General features: G+C 42.3%; 1 protein-coding gene across 4 annotated transcripts in view; it reads left to right on the plus strand.

Annotated features, from left to right (window-relative positions):
- The window catches only part of LOC110499447 (brain-specific angiogenesis inhibitor 1-associated protein 2-like), a 120,076-nt gene extending 103,847 nt beyond the window's left edge, over window positions 1-16,229 (plus strand). For all 4 annotated transcript variants that reach the window (XM_036956302.1, XM_036956304.1, XM_036956303.1 and 1 more), the window contains 6 exons: window positions 1,603-1,930; window positions 2,860-3,064; window positions 3,979-4,050; window positions 4,544-4,730; window positions 13,195-13,232; window positions 14,285-16,229. In XM_036956302.1, the coding sequence (XP_036812197.1) occupies window positions 1,603-1,930; window positions 2,860-3,064; window positions 3,979-4,050; window positions 4,544-4,730; window positions 13,195-13,232; window positions 14,285-14,327 (873 nt within the window). In that variant the 3' untranslated portion in view covers window positions 14,328-16,229. The remainder of the gene's footprint in view (window positions 1-1,602; window positions 1,931-2,859; window positions 3,065-3,978; window positions 4,051-4,543; window positions 4,731-13,194; window positions 13,233-14,284) is intronic.
- The last annotated feature ends 2,485 nt before the right edge of the window (window positions 16,230-18,714 follow it).

Consider the following 18,714-nt stretch of genomic DNA (forward strand, 5'->3'; position numbering starts at 1 on the left):
AGTTGTTCCGTTTATAGGGGATGTTCTGTGGCTGCGGTGCTGCTTAGTTGTTCCGTTATAGGGGATGTTCTGTGGCTGCGGTGCTGCTTAGTTGTTCCGTTTATAGGGGATGTTCTATGGCTGCGGTGCTGCTTAGTTGTTCCGTTATAGGGGATGTTCTGTGGCTGCGGTGCTGCTTAGTTGTTCCGTTATAGGGGATGTTCTGTGGCTGCGGTACTGCTTAGTTGTTCCGTTATAGGGGATGTTCTGTGGCTGCGGTGCTGCTTAGTTGTTCCGTTATAGGGGATGTTCTGTGGCTGCGGTGCTGCTTAGTTGTTCCGTTTATAGGGGATGTTCTGTGGCTGCGGTGCTGCTTAGTTGTTCCGTTTATAGGGGACGTTCTGTGGCTGCGGTGCTGCTTAGTTGTTCCGTTATAGGGGATGTTCTGTGGCTGCGGTGCTGCTTAGTTGTTCCGTTTATAGGGGATGTTCTGTGGCTGCGGTGCTGCTTAGTTGTTCCGTTTATAGGGGACGTTCTGTGGCTGCGGTGCTGCTTAGTTGTTCCGTTTATAGGGGATGTTCTGTGGCTGCGGAGCTGCTTAGTTGTTCCGTTTATAGGGGATGTTCTGTGGCTGCGGTGCTGCTTAGTTGTTCCGTTTATAGGGGATGTTCTGTGGCTGCGGTGCTGCTTAGTTGTTCCGTTTATAGGGGATGTTCTGTGGCTGCGGTGCTGCTTAGTTGTTCCGTTTATAGGGGATGTTCTGTGGCTGCGGAGCTGCTTAGTTGTTCCGTTATAGGGGATGTTCTGTGGCTGCGGTGCTGCTTAGTTGTTCCGTTATAGGGGATGTTCTGTGGCTGCGGTGCTGCTTAGTTGTTCCGTTATAGGGGATGTTCTGTGGCTGCGGTGCTGCTTAGTTGTTCCGTTTATAGGGGACGTTCTGTGGCTGCGGTGCTGCTTAGTTGTTCCGTTATAGGGGATGTTCTGTGGCTGCGGAGCTGCTTAGTTGTTCCGTTTATAGGGGACGTTCTGTGGCTGCGGTGCTGCTTAGTTGTTCCGTTTATAGGGGACGTTCTGTGGCTGCGGTGCTGCTTAGTTGTTCCGTTTATAGGGGACGTTCTGTGGCTGCGGTGCTGCTTAGTTGTTCCGTTATAGTTGATTGATCTCTCATAGGAAGCTAAATGATGTTGTCACGGGCAACACAACAAATATTGCACATTTTACGAGATGCACAACTTGCTCTCACACAGTCACACAGTATGTGCATGGGTTCCGCTTTGCACTTTTACAATGTGGTAGCCACGGACCCAAAACAGCAGAGTGGTTGAGCGTCGCTCTTTAATGCTCTTAGTTGTTGCAGAAATTGACCCACATTGCTGATTTCCTTTCCACATCGTATCGCTGAGTCTACCTTTAATCAACACAACCTGGCCCATTTCCAACAGCCTAATCTCCCTCTCGTTAGTAGTGATGAGATTCACATTATGTAATGCTTTTCTGTGATGGAAGAATGGTGCCTAATGAGTATGTTAACTAACACATCAGCACATGCTTTCCTTCCTTCCTTCCTTCCTTCCTTCCTTCCTTCCTTCCTTCCTTCCTTCCTTCCTTCCTTCCTACCTACAGCGTATAATGGGACCAGGAGGAGTGGATGGAGGGATGCCCATGATGAATGGAACGACAGGGGCCCACGGAGGAGCAGGAGGGGGAGGAGGGGAGGACTACCAACACTGGATGGAAGGGAAGATGGCTCAGGCCCAGGCCCAGGCTCAGGCTCAGGCCCAAGCTCAGGCCCAAGCTCAGGCCCAAGCTCAGGCCCAAGCTCAGGCCCAGCAGGCTCAGGCCTCCTCCCAGGCCCAGCACCTTTCCCAGCCCCACAGACAGGGCAGTGAGGTCTACTCCAACACCCTGCCTGTCCGTAAGAACGCCCCAGCCAAGAGCAACACCACCATGGGTAAGGAGGACCAGGATAGTGGCGGGCATCTTGAGGCCCTCAAAAGTTGGGCAACATAATCATATGTACAGTAGCAACACTGTAACACATTGATGAACATTTACAGTACAAAAAAAATTGGCAATGGAGCACTACTGTGAAGACCAATGCATTATGGGGGCTCAATGGTATTCCGCTATATAGGCAGTCAAGTAAGAATATTACAGAATACATCACTAGTGTGCTTAATGAATGCTACCTCCGTCACAGAGACCTTGTCTCTTAGAGTGACCAGGATTGGACTGACGAACAGTAGTTTGTGAATGGCTTGGTTGTGACCTTTTTTTTTTTAAGAACGTGCCATTGACTCCGTGCTGTGAAGGAGCTGAATGCTGTGCAGTGGGTGTTGTTCTTGTTCCCTCTATCGGCTCTTTTCTTCATATCTGCTATTAAATATCTCTCTCTTCTATCACAGTGTATAACCTGGCACTTAGAGAGCTGTGGTCTCGGTGAAAGCAGAGCAGAGCACGTGGGAATAAGAGGGAGGGAGAGGACGGTGATTTTAAAAGGAGAAACAAAGACTCAAATTGGGTGAAGGACCGAGGCTTTAAGAATAATGGAAGCATTTAAAGTCACTTAGGAGAGTTGGATTATACTAATGCATTAGATACTCAGAGCAGGTACTATATACAGTAGGCCCTGTGTGACCTGGTTTGGCTTAGTTATCTGCTTAAAGACCTAGGACTACATTGCCGAAGTTCTGTGGTCCAGCAATATTGAAGTGTGAAGGCAACCCCTAGATTTGGTCATAAGTCCATTAGATCTAGTCAAGCTCATGTCCAGTAGTAAGGTACAGTACAACTGTAGAGAAACATGTAGAAACGTCCAGCTATTAACTCCCTGTTTGTTTAAAAAAAAAAATTTTTTAAAGTAAAGTAAAATGTCCTCAGTTCCAGAGACCCGGACCCTGCCCCGGTCCAGCTCCATGGCTGTAGGGCTGGAGAAGAACGGACGCACCCGTGTCCAGGCCGTTTTCTCCCATGCAGCGGGGGACAACAGCACCTTGCTCAGCTTCTCTGAAGGAGATGTCATCACCCTGTTGGTGCCGGAGGCCCGCGACGGATGGCACTATGGAGAGAACGAAAAGAACAACATGTAAGTATCCTAACTCCATCCCCATTCCCTTTTGGCTATAGCACTATGAGTTACGCTCTGTAGCTACGTTGGTAGAGCTCTTGAAATATACCATACGTGAAAGTGTATGCATTCACAACGTTAAGTTGCTTTGGATAAAAGCGTGTGCTAAATGGTATATATTATTATAATTAGTGTGAATCATAAGCATCCCGACTCTAGGTGCTGCTGTCAATGTTGAATCACTGTTTGCTGATTCATCTGTTGAACCACTGTTTGCTGATTCATCTGTTGAATCACCGTTTGCTGATTCATCTGTTGAATCACTGTTTGCTGATTCATCTGTTGAATCACCGTTTGCTGATTCATCTGTTGAACCACTGTTTGCTGATTCATCTGTTGAATCACCGTTTGCTGATTCATCTGTTGAACCACTGTTTGCTGATTTATCTGTTGAACCACTGTTTGCTGATTCATCTGTTGAATCACTGTTTGCTGATTCATCTGTTGAATCACCGTTTGCTGATTCATCTGTTGAATCACCGTTTGCTGATTCATCTGTTGAATCACTGTTTGCTGATTCATCTGTTGAATCACCGTTTGCTGATTCATCTGTTGAACCACCGTTTGCTGATTCATCTGTTGAATCACTGTTTGCTGATTCATCTGTTGAATCACTGTTTGCTGATTCATCTGTTGAACCACTGTTTGCTGATTTATCTGTTGAACCACTGTTTGCTGATTCATCTGTTGAATCACCGTTTGCTGATTCATCTGTTGAACCACTGTTTGCTGATTCATCTGTTGAACCACTGTTTGCTGATTTATCTGTTGAACCACTGTTTGCTGATTCATCTGTTGAATCACCGTTTGCTGATTCATCTGTTGAACCACCGTTTGCTGATTCATCTGTTGAATCACTGTTTGCTCATTAGGCGTGGCTGGTTCCCTTTCTCCTACACACGTGTCATCCCCGAGACTGACAGCAACAAACTACGAGTCAACAAGTACGTTTTACATATTTTTTGTCACTACTGTGTGATGTATTTGTAAGGAAACAGGTCTTTATCTGTTATTCAATAGACAGATAATTACTCCTTTCTCTCTCTGAAGATAATTTGTTCATTTTCAAAGTTTGAGATCAGTTATGTTCAATTCTGGATTTTTTTTAAATTTTGTTATATTTTCTTTAATGTGTGACTGGGTTGACTATGGGCTAGATCCAATCCATATCGCGGAAGGTCCCAGTTATAGAGCATTTGAAATGCAACGGTAGTTTCAGATAGAGCCGACGTTTGCAGCGTTTATCATGAATGCAGTGTGTAAATGTGGAAACATTGCCTTTTTTTAAATTCCAGTCGTGCTGCAGCACGGATCTTCCGCGATACCTATTGAATCTAGGCCTACGTCATGGCTCCAGTTTACACTGTCCGACTATGCAGCTAATCACAGTTTTCATTTCAGTCCCTGTGTTAACTAACTGACTGTGTCTGTCACCAGTCTCCACCATGGTAAGAGCAGCAGCACGGGGAACCTGTTGGAGAGAGAGGACATGGCAGGTGTCCCTCCCCCAGACTACGGCATGTCATCTCGCCTGCTGGCACAGAGCATGCAGAGCGCAGCCATGGCACACAGCAGCAGACGGCAACAACGGCCATATAGCGTGGCAGGGCCGGGCTTCTCACAGGTCAACAACAACAACAACAACTACTACACACACAAACAAACACACGTAGATACCAGGATTGTGCTCAACTCAGAATTGTAGAATTGACTCCCATTCAACTCATGAATTGAAATTCAAATTGAATAGGTCACATTCCACAGGATGGAGAATTTGATGTAGAGTTTGAGTGACAGGAAGTAGAATCTAATTAAGTGGAATTCAAGTAAATTCCACTCAGTCAAAGAACATGAGAGTTTCATTGAATCTGACAGGTCACCCTTCCAGAACCAAAGAATATATCACTTTTCTCTGGAAACATTGTTCATATAGTTACTTGCTTAACCTTAGTGCTTAGAATAGCTAATTATATTTCCACCAATCATTTCATTTCTATGGTTTCTTTTTGAAGGTCTCAGGGTCAACTTGAAGGATAAACAAATGCATTCTGGGAAATTTAGCATTTTCTCCATATTGAATAACATTTCAGATATTAAATAATAACTTAGAATATTTCCATACAGTTTTTTGTTTTCCTTTATCATTTTTGTCCTGAAAATATTGAATGTACATAATGACATATTTTATGTACAATATTTATATTTGACTTCACCTATTATAGAATAGAACGGGCAGTAGAATTTCAATACATTTCAATTAATTAAATTCTATTTCCTTTCATTGAAATTTCGAATTGCGAGTCTGTATCCTGTTTACTACTTCAATTCAAAAATTAAATTTTAATTTGAGGCATTCTCAATTCACACACACACACACACACACACACACACACACACACACACACACACATGTTCACACAGGAGGTTTATATGCACAAACCATGAAAGGCATTTTCTTTTCAATACTTTACTAACTGCACCTAAAAGGATCACATACACACTGTATGTACAGCAGTCAAGAGCATTTAGCTATGCCCTCATATACAGTGGGGCAAAAAAGTATTTAGTCAGCAATCAATTGTGCAAGTTCTCCCACTTAAAAAGATGAGAGGCCTGTAATTTTCATCATTGGTACACTTCAACTATGACAGACAAAATGAGAAAAAAAATCCAGAAAATCACATTGTACGATTTTTTATTAATTAATTTGCAAATTATGGTGGAAAGTAAGTATTTGGTCAATAACAAAAGTTTATCTCAATACTTTGTTATATACCCTTTGTTGGCAATGACAGAGGTCAAACGTTTTCTCTAAGTCTTCACAAGGTTTTCACACACTGTTGCTGGTATTTTGGCCCATTCCTCCATGCAGATCTCCTCTAAAGCAGTGGTGTTTTGGGGCTGTTGCTGGGCAACACAGACTTTCAACTCCCTCCAAAGATGTTCTATGGGGTTGAGATCTGGAGACTGGCTAGGCCACTCCAGGACCTTGAAATGCTTCTTACGAAGCCACTCCGTCGTTGCCCGGGCGGTGTGTTTGGGATCGTTGTCATGCTGAAAGACCCAGCCACGTTTCATCTTCAATGCCCTTGCTGATGGAAGGAGGTTTTCACTCAAAATCTCACGATACATGGCCCCATTCATTCTTTCCTTTACACGGATCAGTTGTCCTGGTCCCTTTGCAGAAAAACAGCCCCAAAGCATAATGTTTCCACCCTCATGCTTCACAGTAGGTATGGTGTTCTTTGGATGCAACTCAGCATTCTTTGTCCTCCAAACATGAGGAGTTGAGTTTTTACCAAAAAAGTTATATTTTGGTTTCATCTGACCATGTGACATTCTCCCAATCTTCTTCTGGATCATCCAAATGCTCTCTAGCAAACTTCAGACGGGCCTGGACATGTACTGGCTTAAGCAGGGGGACACGTCTGGCACTGCAGGATTTGAGTCCCTGGCGGCGTAGTGTGTTACTGATGATAGGCTTTGTTACTTTGGTCCCAGCTCTCTGCAGGTCATTCACTAGGTCCCCCCGTGTGGTTCTGGGATTTTTCCTCACCGTTCTTGTGATCATTTTGACCCCACGTGGTGAGATCTTGCGTGGAGCCCCAGATTGAGGGAGATTATCAGTGGTCTTGTATGTCTTCCATTTCCTAATAATTGCTCCCACAGTTGATTTCTTCAAACCAAGCTGCTTACCTATTGCAGATTCGGTCTTCCCAGCCTAGTGCAGGTCTACAATTTTGTTTCTGGTGTCCTTTGACAGCTCTTTGGTCTTGGCCATAGTGGAGTTTGGAGTGTGACTGTTTGAGGTTGTGGACAGGTGTCTTTTATACTGATAACAAGTTCAAACAGGTGCCATTAATACAGGTAACGAGTGGAGGACAGAGGAGCCTCTTAAAGAAGAAGTTACAGGTATGTGAGAGCCAGAAATCTTGCTTGTTTGTAGGTGACCAAATACTTATTTTCCACCATAATTTGCAAATAAATTCATAAAAAATCCTACAATGTGATTTTCTGGATTTTTTTTCTCTCATTTTGTCTGTCATAGTTGAAGTGTACCTATGATGAAAATTACAGGCCTCTCTCATATTTTTAAGTGGGAGAACTTGCACAATTGGTGACTAAATACTTTCTTGCCCCACTGTATATAGGAGGAATCAATCAACACATGTGACTTAAGTCCCTTGTGCAGTAAACCATCAGTGTGACAGGCTGTGTGTTTAGGTACCCGTTGGCACGCAACACAGCTTTCCCACAACGTTCTGGCCCATTAACTTACATAAACAGGGGATCAGTTCCCCTCTGCCTCACCCACTAAGTATGTGTGTGTTTGTCTGAGTGTGTGTGTGTGTGTGTGTAGTGTTTTTCTGAGTGTGTGTGTCTGTGTTTTGTGACGGGCCACGCAGAGACGACAGAGCCCAGATTAGAGAAGGCTGCTTGCCGCTCTGCTGCTTCTAGTACTGAGGAAAGTGATTGTGACTGGAGACTGCTGATAACAGGAGTAGCCCTGCTGATAACAGGAGTAGCCCTGCTGATAACAGGAGTAGCCCTGCTGATAACAGGAGTAGCCCTGCTGATAACAGGAGTAGCCCTGCTGATAACAGGAGTAGCCCTGCTGATAACAGGAGTAGCCCTGCTGATAACAGGAGTAGCCCTGCTGATAACAGGAGTAGCCCAGCTGATAACAGGAGTAGCCCAGCTGATAACAGGAGTAGCCCAGCTGATAACAGGAGTAGCCCAGCTGACTTGAGACTGCTGATAACAGGACTAGCCCAGCTGATAACGGGAGTAGCCCAGCTGATAACGGGAGTAGCCCAGCTGATAACGGAGTAGCCCAGCTGATAACGGGAGTAGTCCAACTGATAACGGGACTAGCCCAGCTGATAACGGGACTAGCCCAGCTGATAACGGGACTAGCCCAGCTGATAACGGGACTAGCCCAGCTGATAACGGGACTAGCCCAGCTGATAACGGGACTAGCCCAGCTGACTGGAGACCTGCACACACATACATTGTCGCTGAGGCGAGAGCGGGGGCTGTGCTGCATTATGTAACACCAAAACCCTTTTAACACAGCCCTTTGCAGGGCTTGGGAAGGAGGAGGCGGGAGGTGGAGAGGTACTGTATGTGGGCATGATAATAGTCTCTAATTACTCAGATTGTCACATAACTTCTTGGTCTTGTTTTCCCCTTCAGATTATTCCAGGGATAGAAAAAAGTAGAGTTAGAACAGACCGTTTGTTAGTTTTATACAGCTGTGTCACTCAATGGTTGTACTGCTGTGTTCAGCTGGCGCCCTCTACTGGCTCATATTTGTTTGGCAACTGTCCACACTTCAATGACTGATCATATACTAATTATATAAGCAATTTAGCAGTGGTGTAAAGTACTTAAGTAAAAATACTTTAAAGTACTACTTAAATGTTTTTTTGCGGGGGGGTATCTGTACATTACTATACTATTTATATTTTTGAGAACTTGTACTTTTACTAAACTACATTCCTGCTTTTTAGTCCGTACATTTTCCCTGAAGTAGTCGTTACATTGGCTATTTTCCTGTCCTGTTAAGCATTCACAAACTCAAGCACTTATCAAGAGAACGCGTGGTCGTCCCTTCTGCGTCTGACCTGGTGGACTCCCTAAACACCCATGCATCTTTTGTAAATAATGTGTGACTGTTGGAGTGTGACCCTGGCTATCAGTACATTTCAAAACAGGAACATGTTGTCGTCTGGTTTGCTTAATATAAGGAATTTTTAAATATTTACTTTTGATACTTAAGTATATTTAAAACCAAATACTTTTATACTTTTACTCAAGTAGTATTTTACTGGGGGACTTTCACTTTTACTTCAGTAACTTTCTATTAAGGTATAAATAAAACTGAAATTTAGCAGACACTTTTATCCAAAGCTACTTATTGTCATGTGTGCATACATTTTTCTGAAGTGGCCCCAGCAGGAATCTAACCCATGACTCTTGGCATAAAACTGCATTGTTGGTTAAGTAAGGTAACAACTGTAAGGTTGTATTCGGCGCATGTGACAAAAAAAAAAGTGATTTGATTGAATTTGTAACTTTTGGCATTGGTCATTTAGTCTGACTGCTGCTCCCCCTATGGTCATTTAGTCTGACTGCTGCTCCACCTATGGTCATTTAGTCTGACTGCTGCTCCACCTATGGTCATTTAGTCTGACTGCTGCTCCCCCTATGGTCATTTAGTCTGACTGCTGCTCCACCTATGGTCATTTAGTCTGACTGCTGCTCCCCCTATGGTCATTTAGTCTGACTGCTGCTCCCCCTATGGTCATTTAGTCTGACTGCTGCTCCCCCTATGGTCATTTAGTCTGACTGCTGCTCCCCACTATGGTCATTTAGTCTGACTGCTGCTCCACCTATGGTCATTTAGTCTGACTGCTGCTCCCCCTATGGTCATTTAGTCTGACCGCTGCTCCACCTATGGTCATTTAGTCTGACTGCTGCTCCCCCTATGGTCATTTAGTCTGACCGCTGCTCCCCCTATGGTCCCCCCCCCGTGGTTGATGACTAGTTTTCATCAAGTTATCCACTCAAGAGGAAGCTTCTCACAGCAAGCAGTGCATGTAAACTGGTTCAGGTTATTAATCAACCTACCAGTGTGTTTAGAAAGACTACAAGAACAAGATCATCCACATGTATTGATCTCCTGTTAACTAATACTGTAGAACTTAGTTCTAAAGTTATTTCCGTACCCATTGGATGCAGTGATCACAATATAATGGCTCTCTACCGTTTGGCTGTTTGATGTTGTCTGTGCCCAATAATGTTTGTACCCTGTTTTGCTACCATGTTGTTATCATGTTGTGTTGCTACCATGTTGTTGTCATGTTGTGTTGCTACCATGTTGTTGTCATGTTGTGTTGCTACCATGTTGTTGTCATGTTGTGTTGCTATCATGTTGTTGTCATGTTGTGTTGCTACCATGTTGTTGTCATGTTGTGTTGCTATCATGTTGTTGTCATGTTGTGTTGCTACCATGTTGTTGTTGTCATGTTGTGTTGCTACCATGTTGTTGTCATGTTGTGTTGCTACCATGTTGTTGTCGTGATGTGTTGCTACCATGTTGTCATGTTGTGTTGCTACCATGTTGTCATGTTGTGTTGCTACGATGTTGTTGTCATGTTGTGTTGCTACCATGTTGTCATGTTGTGTTGCTACCATGTTGTTGTCATGTTGTGTTGCTACCATGTTGTTGTCATGTTGTGTTGCTACCATGTTGTTGTCATGTTGTGCTGCTACCATGTTGTTGTCATGTTGTGTTTGTACCATGTTGTTGTCATGTTGTGATGCCACCATGTTGTCATGTTGTGTTTGTACCATGTTGTCATGATGTGTTGCTACCATGTTGTTGTCATGCTGTGCTGTCACCATGCTGTGCTGTCATGTTGTGTTGCTACCATGCTGTGCTGTCATGTGTTGCTTGCAATGCTGTGTTGTCATCTTAGGTCTATTTTTATGTAGTGTTGTGTTGCTACCATGCTGTGCTGTCATGTGTTGCTTGCAATGCTGTGTTGTCATCTTAGGTCTATTTTTATGTAGTGTTGTGTTGTGTCTCTTGTCGAGATGTGTGTTGTGTCCTATATTTTTATGTAATAATTTGTTTATTTATAATCACAGACCCTGTCCCCACTGGAGGCCTTTTGCCTTTTTGTAGGCCCTCCTTGTAATTAAGAATTTGTTCTTAACTGACTTGCCTAGTTAAATAAAGGTTACATGAAAGGAAAAATAAATAAAATATATACATATATATATATATATATATATATATATCCAGGAAAGCCAAAGTTCCAAAAACTGGGCGTAAAATAGTTTGTAAGAGAGCGTACAAAATATTTTGCTGTGATTTATGTGGATGATGTTAAAACAATCTGTTGGTCTGATGTGATTTAGGAGCATCCAGATGTTGCACTTCATGAATTTATGAATTTGCTTCTTCCAATTATAGATAAACATGCAACTGTAAAGAAACGGACTGCTAGAACTGTTAAGGCTCCATGGATTGATGAGGAATTGAAAAACTGTATGGCTGAGAGAGATGGAGCCAAAGGAATGGCTGATAAGTCTGGCTGCACATCTGGCTGGCTGACTTACTGCAAATTGAGAAATTATGTGACAAAACTCAACAAAAAGAAGAAACTGTATTATGAAAACAAGATCAATGATACAAAGGACTTTTGGAGTACTTTAAATGAAATTCTAGGCAGAAAGACAAAATTAAACTCCCTCTTTCATTGACTCAGACGGCTTATTCAAAACATTTTGATGTTGCAACACATTTGTATGATTATTTCATTGGTAAAGTGGGCATACTTTGGAAGGAAATGCCAACAGCGAGCCATCTTGACTAAGAGTTCAGGAGAGACTGACTGCATCACTTTTTCTCTTATATAAGAAACGTGTTGAAAATTAGACGACAACCATCTAAATTGTTTGCATAGTCAATTTACACACAGCTCTGACACATACACACACTTACCCTGCCAGAACATGCCACCAGGGATATTTTTCCAGTCCAGTATTATAGGGGCGGCAGGGTAGCCTAGTGGTTAGAGCGTTGGACTAGTAACCGGAAGGTTGCTAGTTCAAACCCCCGAGCTGGCAGTTAACCCACTGTTCCTACCCCGTCATTGTAAATAAGAATTTGTTCTTAACTGACTTGCCTAGTTAAATAAAGGTAAAATAAAATTATCATTATTGTACGAAATTCCCTTCCATCTCATGTTACTCAAATGAACAGCAAACCTGGTTTCAAAAAACAGATAAAACAACGTCTCACGGTACATCGCCTCGCCTTGACCTAGATATTATGTGTGTGTATATATTTGTGTGGCTGTGTGCCATTTTTAGATTTGATGTAGTTCGGTCCCTGAGTTGTTCTTGTCTTATTAGTTCTGTATTGTTTCCTGTTTCCTGTGGACCACAGAAAGAGTAGCTGCTACTTTTGCAACAGCTAATGGGGATCCTAATAAAATACCAACCATCCCAATGGACATTTTACATTTTACAGTATTTAATTTTCACTACTACAGTTATGTGTATATATAGTGCTATTTATATATATTTTTTAACATTTTCCTTGTTTTATTTCACTGGTCCTGCATGTTTGGAGCTCGGCGCCTAAGATTTTCACTGTACCCTGCAGTCACACCTGCAACCCTGTACATGTGACCATTGAACACTGTACCCTGCAGTCACACCTGCAACCCTGTACATGTGACTATTAAACACTGTACCCTGCAGTCACACCTGCAACCCTGTACATGTGACTATTAAAACACTGTACCCTGCAGTCACACCTGCAACCCTGTACATGTGACTATTAAACACTGTACCCTGCAGTCACACCTGCAACCCTGTACATGTGACCATTAAACACTGTACCCTGCAGTCACACCTGCAACCCTGTACATGTGACTATTAAACACTGTACCCTGCAGTCACACCTGCAACCCTGTACATGTGACTATTAAACACTGTACCCTGCAGTCACACCTGCAACCCTGTACATGTGACTATTAAACACTGTACCCTGCAGTCACACCTGCAACCCTGTACATGTGACTATTAAAACACTGTACCCTGCAGTCACACCTGCAACCCTGTACATGTGACTATTAAAACACTGTACCCTGCAATCACACCTGCAACCCTGTACATGTGACCATTAAACACTGTACCCTGCAGTCACACCTGCAACCCTGTACATGTGACTATAAAACACTGTACCCTGCAGTCACACCTGCAACCCTGTACATGTGACTATTAAAACACTGTACCCTGCAGTCACACCTGCAACCCTGTACATGTGACCATTAAACACTGTACCCTGCAGTCACACCTGCAACCCTGTACATGTGACCATTGAACACTCTGAAGCCAGACACGACCACAAACTACTACTGACAATATCTCCAGCAATTCAATTGATACAGTTTTGGATTGCCAATCAAGCAGTACTATTTATCATGTATTCTCAACTTTCTAGTGTGACACAAAAGTGCCAATGACTTGATGACTGAAAAGTGTTTGTTTTTTCTTTGTCTCCACAGCAAGGACTTGAACAGTATGAGCAATGTTTTCCTAAGAGGTAAGGCACACTTCTTTTTTCTCTATAGATAAAAAAAAATACTCAGTTGTGATACTGAATTGATAAGGTTTGGCCGGGTGGCACCATGCTAGATAGATTGGATATGATTTCATGGACTTGCAAACACTACAAGTAATTAGTGTCCTTAAGTATTCCCCTGATAGGAGTTCCAACAAACTATCGAACTACAAACCAGGACATATCAGGTTTTTGTTGTGTTAATTGCCATATCATTTTAATGGTTTATTTTTCTGTGTTTCAGTTTTTTTCCCCCTGATTTTTATGTATTTATTTATTTGATGACGGGACGTAGCTATGATTTTATCATGATTATGTGACATCATGTGGGACAGAAAGGTTGGTTTGCCCAAAAACCCAATGTTGGTCCACCTCAACCCATGTTGGACCAATGGGAATCACCTTATACCGTTCCTAGGTGGTCAAATAAATATTTTTCCTCAGTGTTTTATCCTATTACTTTGTTGCTTTTTGCTTTTTATTGTTACGTGTCATTTAGGCTAGTATACATTTGATTTTGGGGAAAAGCCTCAGGCTTGAACACTCCCCTCCTAGCTACTTATTGTTACTATCCCTTCTGCGCTGCTGCCCACACCATGCTCTGTGTCCATGTATATAGGCTACAGTACACTAGACCTGGGTCCATATAGCAGGTGTTTTCTATGCTATTTGAACTCAGGTCTGCAGTAAACGTTGAATGTGAAAAGGCCGTCAGTTCATTTGTTGTAGCATATCAGAGAAATTAGATTGAAGACATGAAATTAGCATTTTACGGTCTTCTCCTTTTTATATATCTGGGGAAAGGGTTATCTTAACTGTATGAAATACTATGATATTCAAATACTCATCATGAATGGATGAAAGGATTGTTCAGACGGAGGCAGCAACATGGGACCCTGCGCCAAAATTGGCCAAACTAAATGCCTGTTGATTGGCCGAGTGTTTTTTGGCTGTGGTTGTGTTGCGCCACTTGTTTCTCTGAGTGCCTATATACTGTAGATACCTGGAAGCTTCTCCTTCTCTTTGTTCCACAGTTCTGAAGGGGGAACAGTTACGAAATTGATTTCGACAGTGTGAGAAGGCACAGACAGACAGACAGACACAGACTCGGCTTGCTGCTGCTGCAATAAGACTTACTGACTGCCAGGCACCTCTGCAATCCCTCATCATCCGCCCTCCTCACCAGTCCCTCTAACCCTCACCCCTCCTCTCTCTAACCCACCACAACATTCCCCTCTCCTCCGGCGCTTACCAGTCTACCCCCCCCCCCAATTCCACCAGGGGAAAGCCTTGTCTACCCCCCCCCAATTCCACCAAGGAATTGTCTATCCTCTATCTTCCGTTCCTTCCTGCCTCTCTCACCTGGTACTTTCACACTACTGGGAAGTTCCCAGTACCCACCGCTATTGGACCGACACCATCATGGCACCATCCAAATCATTGGAATGATGGACTGAGGATGAAAATAAGGAAAATCTTTTGCTTGTCTTTCATGCATGTCTTCTCTATTCAATGGGGATTTATTTCTCTGTAAACATATATAATAAAATAGTAAAAAATAATTGAAAATAAAAATCTTTAACATTCTACACCAGATTGAAGGTTGAAGTATTTATAATATCATTGTAAATCAAAATGGTAATCCCAAAGGGGATTGTTTTAGTCATGTACAGATGATGATGAATTATCAAAACAAATGTCAAGTCAAAACTATACTGGGTCTTCTTCTTATCCGTAAGAGAATAACGTTACTTTATAGACTGTGAGGTTCTTCTGATAACGTCTTAACGTTCCTCTTCAAATGACAGGGGTATGTATGTATGTATCACACGTAGTGAAATAACTTAAATAAATGTAAATGTTTTTGGTTTTTTTCTCATTATTATAACTTATTGGGGGGCATCCGCCCAATGAATGGATGACCATGAATGTGTACTGTACATTAATGTACCATAAAGTAAAATATATGATTTAGTATATCTCTATTGATTATCAGCGGATCAAAACGCACCTTAAAGACCCAATACTCTGTATGATTTGTGACGTTCTCTGTAAACATGTTGTTGTTGTTGTTGTTATTATTAGCCACAGAGTCATGTTTTATGATGTCAGAGGTCACCTGACAGGCTGTGTGAAGGACTTTTACTCTGATAATCAAATGCTTGTGGATTTCTGAATATCTTTTTTATTTGTTTGTTTGTCTTTTTAATATAAATATACACAAGGCTGAACGGAGAAAACAACCGTCCCTGAAAGAAAGAGTTGCGAGGCTCTGAGTAGGATTACTGTTCAGGCATTCATGCATGAAAGAAGAAACGACTGATAGCCTGTGCACCTCGGCCATCCCACAACAAAGGTGCTACATTTCATGGTGTGGAAACCATGTTGCCAAAGCAACAGCCTCTGTTCTCATCCCCTCCAATCAGTGCTGCCCGGATGCCATAATTGTGACTACACCGTGCCTCTCTTGCTGTGCACACAATAGGAAGATGAGTTGTGACTAACATTTAATAAATGTTTGCTAGCTATAAACCATTCAATCTAACCGTTGCGTAATTACCATATATCACAGAAATAATTGGTCATTCTGATCTGCACACATATAGTGTATGCAGAAATGTTGGAGTGACTGAACGGATGCCAACAGCACAACTGCAAATTATGGCAATAATTGGATCAATAGCCATTTAGAGCGTTGTAATAAATAGCATTTTGTCACATGTCACTGTAACTCTTGCTATTGTGACATATATTTGCAGCACATATGAAATGAACAACTGTGCGACCTCGGGGGGGAAAAAAAAAAAAGGACAGGAGTTGATTTGTTATTGTGACTTCATTCAGCCTTCTTGTACTTTTGGTCTTTGTATTAAAATAAAGGGAATGGGGGAAAAAGCATGATATGTGAGGCAGGATAAAACATGTCTGTTTATTTCCATGTGCTGAATAAAGAAAGACGCTAGTCTGTCTGCTTGTCTACATGTTCGTCAAGACCTGGTCCTGTCTAAATCAGAAATTCCATCTTTGAATCTCCCTTTTAAATCCTATTAGATTCACCCAATTATTACCACTTTCCAAAGAGAAGAATAAGTGACATTTACAGCCCAAAACTCATTCAAACAAAATGGTGTCTTCTTTTGCTGTCTCTTTCCCGCACCGTCTCTCTGTTTGTGTGTGTGACCAAACTCCTCTCTTCCCCTAGCTTTGCCAACCCCCTTCTCTGTCTGTGTTAAATGTAGAGACAAAAGCGCTCTCAAACGAGTTACTACGACCAGAAGCTTGCCAATGCTTCTTTCTCCTCTAGAAAAAGGCCACGGTTGGAGTATTCAGACTGACACATCTGAAGAGCGAGAGCATGACCACTCTGTGGGGGGGGGCATTTGTTTGATATACATTACCGTTCAAAGGTTTGGGGTCGATTAGAAATGTCCTTATTTTTGAAAGAAAAACAAAACATTTTTGTCAATTTTTAAAATTGTATCAAATTGATCAGAAAAACAGTGTAGACATTGTTAATGTTGTAAATGACTATTGTAGCTTGAAACGGCTGATATTTTATATAGTTTTTTTTAAAAAGGAATATCTACATAGGCGTACAGAGGCCCATTATCAGCAAGCATCACTCCTGAAGCGTTTCAGTAGAAAGTTCTTTGTTTCTGGCCATTTTGAGCCTGTAATCGAACCCAAAAATGCTGATGCTCCAGATACTCAACTCAGATAGTCTAAAGAAGGCCAGTTTTATTGCTTCTTTAATCCGGACAACATTTTTCAGCTGCGCTAACATAATTGCAAAAGGGTTTTCTAAAGATCAATTAGCCTTTTAAAATGATAAACCTGGATTAGCTAACACAACGTGCCATTGGAACACAGGAGTGATGGTTGCTGATAATGGGCCTCTGTACGCCTATGTAGATATTCCATTAAAAATCAGCCGTTTCCAGCTACAATAGTCATTTACAACATGAACAATGTCTACACTGTATTTCTGATCAATTGCTGATGTCATTTTAATGGACAAAAAAAAATGTTTTTCTTTCAAAAACAGGGAAATCTAAGTGACCCCAAACTTTTGAAAGGGTGTGTGTGTGTATATACACACACACATACATACAGTGGCTTGCTTAAGTATTCACCCCCTTGGCATTTTTCCTATTTTGTTGCCTTACAACCTGGGGGGGTTGTATCATTTGATTTACGACACATGCCTACCACTTTGAAGATGCTAAATATTTTTATTGTGAAACAAACAAGAAATAAGACAAAACAAAATTTGAGTGTGCATAACTTTTCCCCCCCTCAAAGTCAATACTTTCTAGAGCCACCTTTTGCAGCAATTACAGCTGCAAGTTTCTTGGGGTATGTCTCTATAAGCTTGGCACATCTAGACACTGGGATGTTTTTGTCCAATCTTCAAGGAAAAACTGCTCCTTCAAGTTGGATGGGTTCTGCTGGTGTAAAGCAATATTTAAGTCAGACCAAAAATTCTCAATTGGATTGAAGTCTGGTCTTTGGCCATTCCAAGATATTTAAATGTTTTCCCTTAAACCACTCGAGTGTTGCTTTAGCAGTATGCTTAGGGTCATTGTCCTGCTGTAAGGTGAACCTCCATCCCAGTTTCAAATCTCTGGAAGACTGAAACAGGTTTCCCCTCAAGAATTTCCCTGCATTTAGCGCCATCCATCATTCCTTCAATTCTAACCAGTTTCCCAGTCCTTGCCGATGAAAAACATCCCCACAACATGATGTGGGGATGATATTCTCGGGGTGAAGCGAAGTGTTGGGTTTGCGCCAGACATAGCGTTTTCCTTGATTGCGAAAAAGCTCAATTTTAGTCTCATCTGACCAGAGTACCTTCTTCCATATGTTTGGGGAGAATCCCACATGCCTTTTGGCGAACACCAAGTATGTTTGCTTATTGTTTTCTTTAAGCAATGGCTTTTTTTCCTGGCCACTCTTCCGTGAAGCCCAGCTCTTTGGATTGTATGGCTTAAAGAGGTCCTATGGACATTCTCCGATCTCCGCTGTGGAGCTTTGCAGCTCCTTCAGGGTTATCTTTGGTCTCTTTGTTGCCTCTCTGATTAATGCCCTCCTTGCCTGATCTGTGAGTTTTGGTGGGTGGCCCTCTCTTGGCAGGTTTATTGTGATGCCATATTTTTTAAGAATGGATTTAATGGTGCTCCATGGGATGTTCAAAATGTCTGAGATGTTTTTATAACCCAACCCTGATCTGTACTTCTCCACAACTTTGTCCCTGACCTGTTTGGAGAGCTCCTTGGTCTTCATAGTGCCGCTTGCTTGGTTGTGCCGCTTGCTTAGTGGTGTTGCAGACTCTGGGGCCATTCAGAACACGTGTGTATATATATACTGGGATTATGTGACTGATCATGTGACACTTAGATTGCACACAGGTGGACTTTATTTAACTAATTATGTGACTTCTGAAGGTAATTGGTTGCACCAGATC

This window comes from Oncorhynchus mykiss, chromosome 20 (genome assembly GCF_013265735.2).
Source record: "Oncorhynchus mykiss isolate Arlee chromosome 20, USDA_OmykA_1.1, whole genome shotgun sequence".
Classification (NCBI taxonomy): domain Eukaryota; kingdom Metazoa; phylum Chordata; class Actinopteri; order Salmoniformes; family Salmonidae; genus Oncorhynchus; species Oncorhynchus mykiss.